This window comes from Megascapheus bottae, chromosome 8 (genome assembly GCF_031878675.1).
Source record: "Megascapheus bottae isolate mThoBot1 chromosome 8, mThoBot2.hap1, whole genome shotgun sequence".
Lineage (NCBI taxonomy): Eukaryota > Metazoa > Chordata > Mammalia > Rodentia > Geomyidae > Megascapheus > Megascapheus bottae.
The window spans coordinates 10505643-10517689 of record NC_143516.1 but is presented as its reverse complement, the minus strand read 5'-3'; the positions used below and the strand labels follow the sequence as shown (position 1 = coordinate 10517689).

General features: G+C 43.1%; 1 protein-coding gene across 1 annotated transcript in view; it reads left to right on the top strand.

Moving 5' to 3' along the window:
* Mthfd1l (methylenetetrahydrofolate dehydrogenase (NADP+ dependent) 1 like) overlaps positions 1-12047 on the top strand; it is a 130953-nt gene that overhangs the window by 113352 nt on the left and 5554 nt on the right. Inside the window, exon 27 of the mRNA XM_090337964.1 lies at positions 10674-10794. Coding sequence (XP_090194090.1) covers positions 10674-10763 — 90 coding nt within the window. The 3' untranslated portion in view covers positions 10764-10794. The remainder of the gene's footprint in view (positions 1-10673; positions 10795-12047) is intronic.

The window sequence follows — 12047 nt, the reverse complement described above, 5'->3', positions numbered from 1 at the left end:
GCCCTGATCTAGGAGAAGGGAGATCTGCAGAACTCCAAGTTGGGTAATACTCACATAGAGCCATCCCAGGAGCCCTACTGTCCTCCCTACTGGAAACTGGCTCTGCTCTCCCAGCTTCCCCAAGAACTGTTAGGAATGAGATGGAAGAAGTACGAGTGCTGCCTCCTCAAGCAGAGAGCCCCCTTGTCACTTTCCTCACTAAAGCCCGTACTGCCCCCTGGGAACCCACAGCCAGCCCAGTGTACTTAAGGCCCTGTTCCAGGTCCCTTTCCCACAGTGCAATAAAATATAACACAGTGAAAGAAATGATAGTTGTCATCTTCTACATCTAGCAGACAGGCTTAGAAGACAATCTTTCATGCAAGCACCAAATTTACAATAGATTTGCAGGAAATTACAGTGAGTAAATGGTGGGGGGGTAGAGAAAAAGCAACATTTTAATCAAAATTGTACAGTCCCTAAAACCACCATCCCAAGCTGCCACGCCAGTGATACTGGGAAAGCATTCCTGTTACCAGTGCATCTGTATTGGGTAGATTGCTTGCTAGCTTGCTTGTTTTATTGTGGTGGTGGTAGGGTATGTGTGTGGGGGGGGGCTTGAATTCAGAGCCTGGGTACTGTCTGTTAGCTTTTTTTCCTCAAGGCTGGCACGCTGCCACTTGAGCCACAGCTCCACTTCCTGCTGTGTGAGTTTGTGTGCGCATGCGCTTACAGGTTGATGGTATGGCTTTATTTGAACATGCGAGAGAATTACTCAGATGCTTGTCAGATGCCTGACCCCCATGTTTCTGGGAGGATGTGGCATTATGGGAAGCTTTCACTCACCAAGGTCACTGGGAGGGCAGAAGGAGGAGGAATGGTAACCTCCAAATAGTTCTTCAAAGTAATGAGGACTTGACCTGCCAAGAAAAATAAAGTTCAAGGAAAAATTGACTTGTTTCATTGAAGAAAAGCAGATAGTTGAGCATTAACTTGGTTGCTGTTATTAATCCTCTTTATGAACAAAATAATCCTCTTTTATCATTATCACTGTTGGACTTTATAAGATAAAATGAAAATTGTAGGGGCCAGGAGTTTGGCCTAGTGATAGAGTGCTTGCCCTGCATGCATGAAGACCTGGGTTCAATTCCACTGTACTACATACATAGAAAATGCCAGAAGTGGTGCTGTGGCCCAAGTGGTAGAATACTAGCCTTGAGAAAGCCCAAGGACAGTGCCCAGGCCCTGAGTTCAAGAAAGAAAGAAAGAAAAAAAGAGAAAGAAAGAAGGAAAGGAAAGAAGGAAGAAAGAAAGTTATTTCCTATTTATCTCAGACAAGAAGGGTATTTGCTGTTTGATTAGGATTGGCGGTGGGCGGGGGCGGGGGGACTGGCAGAGCCTTTTTTTTTTTTGTCGGACATGGGACTTGAACTCTGGGCCTGGACATTGTCTCTGAGCTCTTCAGCCCAAGGCTCCTGTCCCACCCCTGGAGCCACAGTACCACTTCCTCGTATTCGATTTTGCAGTGATAAAAATATTTACAAAAATAGGGGCCTGGAGTTTGGCCTAGTGGTAGAGTGCTTGCCTAGCATGCATGAAGACCCGGGTTCGATTCCTCAGTACCACATACATAGAAAAAAGCCAGAAGTGGTGCTGAGGCTGAAGTGGTAGAGCTCTAGCCTTGAGAAAGTCCAAGGACAGTGCTCAGGCCCTGAGCACTCAAGCCCAAGACTGGCAAAAAAAATAAATAAGTAAATAAAAATAATATCTACCGGACCAGGAGTTTGGCCTAGTGGTAGAGTGCTTGCCTAGCATGCACAAAGACCAGGGTTCAATTCCTTGGTACCACATAAATAGAAAAAAGCCAGAAGTGGTGCTGAGGTTCAACTGGTAGAGCTATAGCCTTGAGAAAGTCCAAGGATAGTGCTCAGACCCTGAGCTAAAGCCCATAACTGACAATAATAATAATAATAATAATAATATCTACCAAAAATACTACAAAAGTATAAAAATATTTACAAAAAAAATACCAAAAAAAGATTCCCAATGAGAAATAAAATGCCTAACTTCCCTACAAAATTATCAGATACAAAAAAAAAATAGAAAAATGCCATATATAATGATAAATGGCAATCAAAACAAGCCCATTGCCAGGCGCCGATGGCTCACGCCTGTAATCTTAGCTATTCAGGAGCCTGAGATCTGAGGATAGCAGTTCAAAACCAGCCCAGGCACAAAAGTCCATGTGACTTATCCCCAATTAACCACTAGAAAACCAGAAGTGGCACTGTGGCTCAAGGGGTAGGCTAGTAGCCTCGAGTTGGAGAGGTCAGGGACAGCACCCCGGCCCCATGACTGACAAAAAAAAAAGTTTGTGTGGCATATTCATAGCAAAGTAGAAGTAGAGCAAAAAACAGGTCAAAAAAAAGAAGAACAGGATTGACATAATGCTAAAGAGACTGTTTCATCAATAGACGTCAAAATCCCATGCTTGGGGCTAGGAGTTTGGCCTAGTGGTAGAGTGCTTGCCTAGCATGCACAAAGACCCAGGTTCAATTCCTCAGTACCACATACTTAGAAAAAAGCCAGAAGTGGTGCTGTGGCTCAAGTGGTAGAGTATTAGCCTTGAGAAAGTCCAAGGACAGTGCTCAGGCCCTGAGTTCAAGGCCCAGAACTGGCAAAAAAAAAATCTCATGCTTAAAGATACAATAGTACAGCATCAACATTCACAAAACACAAGAGCCAGCAAGGAAAAAGAGACAAATCCACAATTACTGTCAGAAAATGTTAAACATCTCAGAACAGATGGCCTGAAATCAATAAGGACTTGGACTTGCAGATACTACAAGCCAGCTTGACCTAATTGGCATGAATGAAGCACTCCACCCAACAACAGCAAAGTACACACTCTGCAAATGTACACAGAACACTTGCCAGATAGGACGGATTCTGGGCCACAAAATAAATTTTAAAGGATTCAACTTGCACAAAAGATGTTCTCAGACCATAGTGGGATTAAATGAGAAGCCAACACTGACACATAGCTGGAAAGACTCCAGATGTTTTGAAACTGAATGAACTTTGGAGCAAGGAGCAAGCAAAGATAATTGCCAGTCACCTGAGGATATGTACCGATAGAAAACGGACTCCAGGAATGGAGGGTGGAGGTGTCTCAGGTGGTTAGAGCTATAGCCAGTGAGCAAAAGTGAGTGTTAGGTACTAACTTTCAGTACTGTTCTCAGACCAAAAAATGAAGCAAATAACTTAGTATGAAAATCTTTTTTTGGTCCCTTTTTTGCCAGTCCTGGGGCCTGAACACTGTGACATTTCTCAAGACTAACACTCTACCACTTGAGCCACAATACCACTTCCACCTTTTGGTGTGTGTGTATGTAGCACCAAGGAATTGAACCCAGGTCTTTGTGCATGCTAGACAAGCACTCTGCCACTAGTCCAAAAGATATGAAAAACAAGAGAATATCAGGTAATAAGACCAAAGTTTTACTATCATGAGTAGTTAAGGGAATGCAAACGAAAGTTGTAGTAGAGACTACTGCAAAGAATGTGTACAGTTTAAGACTGGAGAAAAAAAGCCAGACACCAGTGGCTCACGACCGCAATCCTAGCTACACAGGAGGCTGAGATCTGAGGATTGTGGTTCAAAGCCAGCCCGGGCACAAAAGTCCATGAAACTTATCTCTAATTAACCACCAGAAAACTGGAAGTACCTCTATGGCTTAAGAAATAGAGCACTAGCCTTGAGCTGAAGAGTTCAGGGACAGTGCCCAGGCCCAGAGGTAAGCCCCACAACTGACCAAAAGCAAAGAGTGGAGAAGAGGCTGGTCATGATGTAGAGATTCTCTCATACTGCTGTCCTTGGTCAGATGTCCTGCTTATCTGAAAACGTCTGAAGTTTAGCTTTAGATTCAAGTTGTTAGTAAAAGTCTACCAAAGCATGGATTGGTTTGGGTTGGTGATGTTTTGGGGCTCTTTTTTTTTTTTTTTTTTTTTGGCGGGGGTGGGGAGAGGTGTATATGTGAATGTTCATGCATGCTGGGGATTGAATCCAGGGCTTCTTGAATGCTAACCATCAACTCTACCATTAAGCTGAATTCCCAGCCAAGTCCATCTTTTAAACAGTAGGAAACTATCTTATAAAACAAATGAACTCTAGGGCTGGGAGTTTGGCCTAGTGGTAGAGTGCTTGCCTAGCATGCATGAAGAGCCAGGTTCAATTCCTCGGTACCACATGCATAGAAAAAGCCAGAAGTGGTGCTGTGGGTCAAGTAGTAGAACTCTAGCCTTGAGGAAAGCCCAAAGACAGTGTTCAGGTCAACCTCAGAATGATGGTCACACATTGCCAAGCAGTGAATAAAATCTAGTTCATTACTGGCCACGGTGGTTCACACCTATAATCCTAGTTAGTCAGGAGGCTGAGATCTGAGGATCACAGTTCAAAGCCAGCCCAGGCAGGAGAAGTCCATGAAACTCTTAGCTCCATTTAACCACCATAAAACCAGACATGATGCTATGGTTCAAAGTAGTAGAGCTCTAGCCTTGAGTGAAAAAAAAGCTTAGACTGAGCCCAGGCCCCAAGTTCAAGCCCCCACAACCAACAAAACAAAACAACAACAACAACAACAAAAACTAATCAACTCCCTTTCCCTCATAATTAGATTTGCTCTTGAGATTCCTATTTCTATTCCTTCATAAATAACTTACTACCTTTTCACACAAGTAATTCTGTAATAAAAACAAGAACTAGTATTGGATATTACGCATCAGACCACAGTCTTCTCACCAGCTCATCTTAACTTAGAAATAATCTATAATGTAGACATGGTTATACTTGGGTCATATTTACAGATAAAGAACCAAGGCCCAGTGGGGACTGGGCCAGAAGGTGAGTACATTACCTGCCCACACTGCTTCCTACTTCTCCCTGCTGGTCTCATAAAATCCTGCACACCTGCTGCACTGCACCCTCTGCCTGCAGATGAGAACAGGGGAGCTTCTCCCCACAGAGAGCCCCAGGCCAGGCGTGCTGAGCTGAATGCAGCAGCACTGTCCTCTCCTGGGGTCACAGGCACCCACGAGTGGCCATTGTGGGGCAAGCAGCCCCCATGAAAGATGAGGATATCCCACAGGCCCTCTGAAAGCACCTTTCAATGATGTCACTAGCTGTGCAGAGAGAGACTCCTAACTCCTCGAGAAAACCATTCCAGAAGATTCCATCTCTACCACAATCCCAGTTATCTGATGTAATTTCATTATAATAATTTTTAATATCTGCTTTCCCTCAGTCACTTGACATTTCATTCACATATTATCTGAATTACTCATACGATCAGCCAAATGTCCATTTGATGCAAATAGTTCTGTCTCTCATCCAAAAAAGGAGAAGCAGGAAATAGGTCTACTCTCCAACCCCAGGCCTTCTCTGTTTTTTAATTGCATGCTATCCTCTAACCATGCCCCATTTTTTTTACCCATCTAGTCCAAAAATATTTATTAAGGGTCCAGTATTACCAGACATTATAGAAACAAAGGGGGAAAAAAGAATGTTGCTTAACAAAGCCATCAAATTTTTTTATTATTAAAGTATTTATTAACATTGATTTTTACATCATATTTCAAATGATGTGTTTAACAAACAGGTATTCAAGAAGGGAATCTATATATAGTCACTGGCACTTAGAATTTAGAACATAATCAAAATTAGCCTAAGGGTTTGTATATCATAGATACATATTAATCTATGTAATAAAACATTATGTCTATAGAGTCATAAGTTTTTTTTGTTTTTTTTTGTTTTTTTTGTTTTTTTTTTCCAGTCCTGGGCTTGAGCTCAGGGCCTGAGCACTGTCCTTGGACTTTCTCAAGGCTAGAGCTCTACCACTTGAGCCTCAGCACCACTTCCGGCTTTTTTTCTATGCATGTGGTGCCAAGGAATTGAACCCGGGTCTTCATGCATGCTAGGCAAGCACTTTAACCACTAGGCCAAACTCCCCGCCGAGTCATAAGTTTTTTTGTCTATGTAGTTGTGTTTATATTTCCAGTACCATGTCCATAGCATTGGGTATGCAAATACTGAGTCCTCGCGCTTGTACTGTTTGGATCTAATAGCCACATATTAAGGATACCATGCGCCTTTTGTTCCTTTGGTCTCACTCAACATGATTCGCTCTAGATTCATCCACTTCCCTGCGAATGCCATTATTTTATCTTGTCTGTTGGCTATGTAGAATTCCATTGTATATATGTATACCACATTTTTTGCATCCATTCATCTGCAGTAGGGCATCTGGATTGTTTCCATCACCTGGCTATTGTGAATAGTGCAGAGATAAACATAGCTGAGCAGGTGTCCTTATCATATCCTGGGTTATGATGTTCAGGGTAGATGCCCAGAAGTGGTATGGCAGGATCATAGGGAAGGTCAATTTTCAGTTCTTTAAGAAACCTCCACACTGCTTTCCAGAGTGGCTGAACTAGCTTACAATCCCACCAGCAGTGCAGTAGGGTTCCTTTTTCTCCACAACCCTGCCAACATCTGTCATTGTCTGAGTTCAAAATCTTGGCCATTCTTATTGGGGTAAGGTGGTATCTTAGGGTTGTTTTTATTTGCATTTCCTTTATGACCATGGATGATGAACATTTTCTCATATGCTTTTCTGCCATTTTAATCTCTTCTTTTGATAAGTCTCTCTAGTTCCCTTGCCCATTTAGTGAATGGTTTGTTGGGTTTGGGGGGGATTAGTTTCTTGAGTTCCCTGTAGATACTGGATATTAAGCATTTGTCAGATGTATTGTTGGTGAATATCTTTTCCCAGTTGGTTGGCTGTCTGTCTGCTTTTGTGGCTATGCTTTTATCTGTGCAGAAAAATTTTATTTTTAGGTAGTCCGTTTATCGAGTCTCTCTCCAATCTGTTGTGACCCGGGATTCTGTTCAAGAATCTTTTGCCTGTGCCTATGAGTTCCAGTGTCTCTCCTACTCTATCATGTAGTAGCTTCATGGTTTCCGGTCTGACATTGAGGTCTTTGATCCACTTTGAGTTAATGCTTATGCATGGCAAAAGGCTAGGGTCAATTTTTAGTTTTCTGCATGTGGCTACCCAGTTTTGCCAACACCAATAATTGAATAGACTGTTTGTTCCACTGTATATCTTTGGCTCCTTTGTCAAATACATTTGACTATAGGTATGTAGTTGTATTTCTGGGTCTTCTATTCTGTTCCATTGATCTTCTGGTCTATTTTTTGTACCAATGCTGTTTTTGTTATTATGGCTCTATAGTAGAGTTTGAAGTCTGGTATTGTAATACCACTTGCATTGCTCTTTTTGCCTAGAATTGTTTTGGCTATTCTAGGTCTTTTCTTGTTCCATATGAACCTTTGGATTGTATCTTCTATTTCAGTAAAGAATGTCTTTGGGATTTTGATGGGGATTGCACTGAATTTGTATATCAATTTTGGCAGTATAGCCATTTTCACTATGTTAGTTCTCCCTAGCCATGAGTATGGGATGTCTTTCCATTTTCTGGTGTCCTCTTTAATTTCTTTTGTTAGGCTTTTATAGTTTTTATTAAATAATTCCTTTACATCTTTGATTAAGTTAATTCCTAAGTATTTTATTCTTTTGGGGGCTATTGTGAATGGGATCATTTTCTTGATTTGGCCTTCTGTTGTGTATTGTTGGTATACAGGAAGACTACTGGTTTTTGAAGGTTAATTTTGTATCCTGCCACTTTGCTAAAGTTTATTAATTTTAGGAGTTTTGGAGTGGAGAACAAAGGCATTAAATTTTTGAGTCGTGTCTTTCATACAGAAAATTTTGTTTGCAGCCTGGTGCCAGTAGTTCATGCCCATAATCCTAGCTATTCAGGAGGCTGAGATCTGAGGATCACAGTTCAAAGCCAACCCAAGCAGAAAAATCTGTGAGATTCTTAGCTCCAGTTAACCACCAGGGAACTGGAAGTGGTGCTATAGCACTGGTAGAAATGCTAGCCTTGAGCAAAACAGCTGAGGGACAGCACCCAAGCCCTGTGTCAAGCCCCACAACTGACAAAAAGAAAAAAGAAATAAATACTGCTTTCATAAGTCCTTTCATGACATAGTATTTAAAGGCAAACCAAGGCACAATAAATAAGTAGTTTGTAACCTCCACAAAGGAAAGATATTTGACTAAACACATTTAGACAACTACCTTACTTGATTTCCTCTATTGCAGAATCCCTCATTCTTTGGCTCTTTCTGATGGCTTAGCTATTTTTTTTTCTTTGTGGGTCATGGGGCTTGGACTCAGCCTGGGTGCTATCCCAGAGCTCTTCAGCTCAAGGCTACCACCCTACTCCTGGGCCTGGACATTGTCCATGAGCTCTTTAGCTCAAGGCTACCACCTTACCCTTGGGCCAAGCCCCACTTCCCATTTTCTAGAGGTTAATTGGAGATAAGAGTCTTGGGGTCCTTTAGTGCCCAGGCTGGTTTTGAACCTTAATCCTCAGATCTCAGCCTCCTAAGTAGCTAGGATTACAGGCATGATCCACCGTGCCCAACTTTAGCATTATTTTATTGTTTTGTTTTGGGTTTTTTTGTCACTCACGGGGCCTGAACTCTGGACTTGGGCACTGTCCCTGAGCTCTTCAGCTCAAGGCTAGTGCTCTACCACTTGAGCCACAGCACCTCTTCTGGTTTTCTGGTGGTTAACTGGTGATAAGAGTCTCACAGACTTTTGTGCCTAGGCTGGCTCTGAACCACGATCCTCAGCTCTCAGCCTCCAGAAGTAGCTAGGATTACAGGCATGAGACACTGGTGCATGGCTATTTTTATTGTTTTCTTTAATATAGACATTGACAAGAAATAGCTCAGGTTAAGTTTCCCTTATGTTTGCAAGTCCAGCAAAGCTCAGGTCTCAGTCAGTGAGCACTGATATTCTCTGTGCAGGGACTTTTCCAGTCTGATTCACATTTCCATTTACACAAACAATTGTTGGTGGTATAAGCCTTTTTATCTGTTAAGAGAGGAAAGAATATAGAAGCACTTCTTTCCCTTCAGATCATAAGCTATATGAACAAAACAGATGTACATCAAAATGCTGTTTCTGAGCCACCTTCTGGGCCTCTTGAGTAGGTGGTATGGTGGATAGGCACTACCACATCCAACTGCTCCCTCTTTCACTTCTGGATGACTAGCTTTTAAATATACGGCCATTTTCTGTATCCTGGTCTGTAATGTGTGTTTGTAAAGGCTATGGTTTTGTCCGAAATAAGCTTAACCCCCAGCCAGCAAGGATTTGGGAGATACACTGCAGGTAAAGGGTCCTGAAGATCAAAAGCCCAGGTTTACTCACATTTTTTAAAGAATCCATTCATGCCTGTGACAAGTATAAGTTAGCTGTTCCATGGTTATTTTAAGCACAAGGCCTCCTTGTGCATCTATGAACTCTTCCTAGTAATTGATGCCTTTTTATTCCAAGAGTTAAAGAATGGAGCAGAATCGCTGTGGCTGGATGTGATCTTTCTTTCTCTTCAGCTATAGAATGCTATTACTTTATGCTAATGCCTAGCCCCCCACATATTATAGAGGTTTAATACTTTCTGTAAGAGCCATCAAGTGCCTGACTGAGCAGTTCCATAAAGACAAGGTCTGCACTAATAATCCAGGCAGCTCAAAAACCATGGCACTGGTGTCTGCTGCCCCTGCTGTGAGTCAGCAAGCATGGTTGTTGTTCTGATTTCCCTCGGTTTTGCAATGCTACTATAGAACCAGAGAAAAAAGCCGGGTACTGGTAGCCAAGTCATGCCTTTATCTTAGCTACTCAGGAGGTTGAGATCTGAGAATCACCCTTCTAAAGCAGCCGGAGCAGACAAATACAAGAGACTTATCTCCAATGGAGCGGCAAAAATCCAGAAGTATAGGTGTGGCTGAAGCGGGAGGAAGCCAGCCTTGAGCGTAAAAGCTAGGCAAACATGAGAGGCCCTGAATTCAGGCCTCCAGCACTAGCACACACTGGCCTCTGCCCTTCTCTATGAGCAGAGAAAGTTGAACCTAGCCAAGAAGGTGGGTGCTAAAGCCATTGTGTAAAACCCATAGAGCCCAGTGAGGTGGTGTGAAATCAGTCAATACCACGGACATTGAACACCTACCTGGGAGACCTCCACCAGTAACTCAGCGTTCCCCACTCCAGTGACATGTCAATCACAGCACCCCCTCCCAGCGCGCACGCTTATTCAGAGATGGCATGCTTTGGCTTTTCCTGGACTCATTATTATATAAGGAATATTCATTGTGCTGGACTTACTTATCCAGCACAAAGCAAGGGTCTACATACACTGGTGTTTGTTGCTCAGAAACCCAAAGCTCCAGGACTGTAGGGTTTACAAAAATTGGAACTGCCCTGGTGAGGAGATAGCCATCACTCCCTTAGCAACACTCATCACCTCCTACAGCCAGTGGTACTGGTCTTGGGCAGCCACAGGAAGACTGAGAGGGAAAGGTTTGGAAAGTCACCATTCAGTAGCTGCTGTGACCTAGGAGACTGGGGGAAATGGCGGGTGGGCCTCGCTTTCTTTTTCATTCCTCCCATTCCTCTGGGCTCCTGAGGTGGGCATGGATCCATTTGAGTCATCAGAGAAACCTGATGCCCTCCGTGACCTTGGGGTGACCTTTGCCACCTGGAATGCTTTGTCTTCTGCAGATGAGCACCATGCCTGGACTGCCTACTCGGCCCTGCTTTTACGATATAGATCTGGACACGGCAACAGAGCAGGTTCAAGGCTTATTCTGACGGAACGACAGACTCACAAGACTCCGCCCAGGTAGGCCTGTTTTATTTTCTCTTTTTTTTTTTTCTTTCCAGTTCACATATTTGATTCCTATTGAAAAAGCAATCCGATAAGTAATTTCCTTCTTTGCTCACTACCCATTCCTAACTAACCCCATCATGACCTGGGAGCCCTCCCCTCCGGGGTGCACAGTGTCAGTGTTCTAAATGTGTAAATGGCCCTTGGTGGAAGACCATTTCCTCATGCCTACAACATATCTCTGTACAGATACTTATTCTTGTCCCCACTGTTGGTGGGAATGTAAACTGGTACAACCACTTGGGTCAGCAGCCTGGAGGTTCTGCAACAAACCAAACACAGCTCTTCCCTCCAGCTATATCACCCTTGGGCATCTCCCCAGAATATCACAGCCAGGATACCGTGAAGACACCTGCCACGTCCGTGGTCATTGTTGCACTATTCATACTAGCCAAGTATAGATACAGCCCAGCTGCCCCACAAAAATGAGAGAATCAAAAAAATGGGGTACCTGTACACATGGAATTTTTTTTTTTTTTTTTTGGTCAGTCATGAGACTTGAACTCTGGGCCTGGGTGCTGTCCCTGAGCTCTTCAGCCCAAAGCTACCACCCTACCCCTTGAGCTACTTCTGGTTTTCTAGTGGTTAATTGGAGATAAGAGTCTCATGGACTTTTTAGTGCCTGGGCTGGCTTTGAACCACAATTCTCAGATCCTGAGTAGCTAGGATTACAGATGTGAGCCACCAAACCTGGCACACATGGAATTTTATACAAACATTGGAAAGAATATTATTGTCATTTGCAGGGATGGGGCAGACCTAGAACAAATCATGTTAAGTGAGGTAAGCCAAGCTCAGAGAGATAAATGGCATGTGTTTTCTCTCGTGTGTGGAAGCTAGACTTCAAATACACCAGGACATGATAAATTATACAGGACCTGGGCACTCACACACAGTGATGTGAAAAGGGGGATGCTCTTAGGGGAAGAACACAAAGGCACAGTACTGTGCCTCTGATCATATAAAATAACATTTTATATGATCAAAATTGTTGCTGTCCCAGAATTTAAAGCAGAATCTGCTAGCAGTTAACAGAGTAACTTCCAACCCTGCTAGTACACATCTTTCCTTGCAGAGCTAGAACAGTGTTAGAGAAACGACACTGTTTGCTAACATTGCCGTAACCAGTATCCTAACCCAGGTGGCTTAGAACACAGGAGAGTGTGAGCTCGCCGCTGTGGAAGCTGGGAATTTCCAGCTGCCTGCTG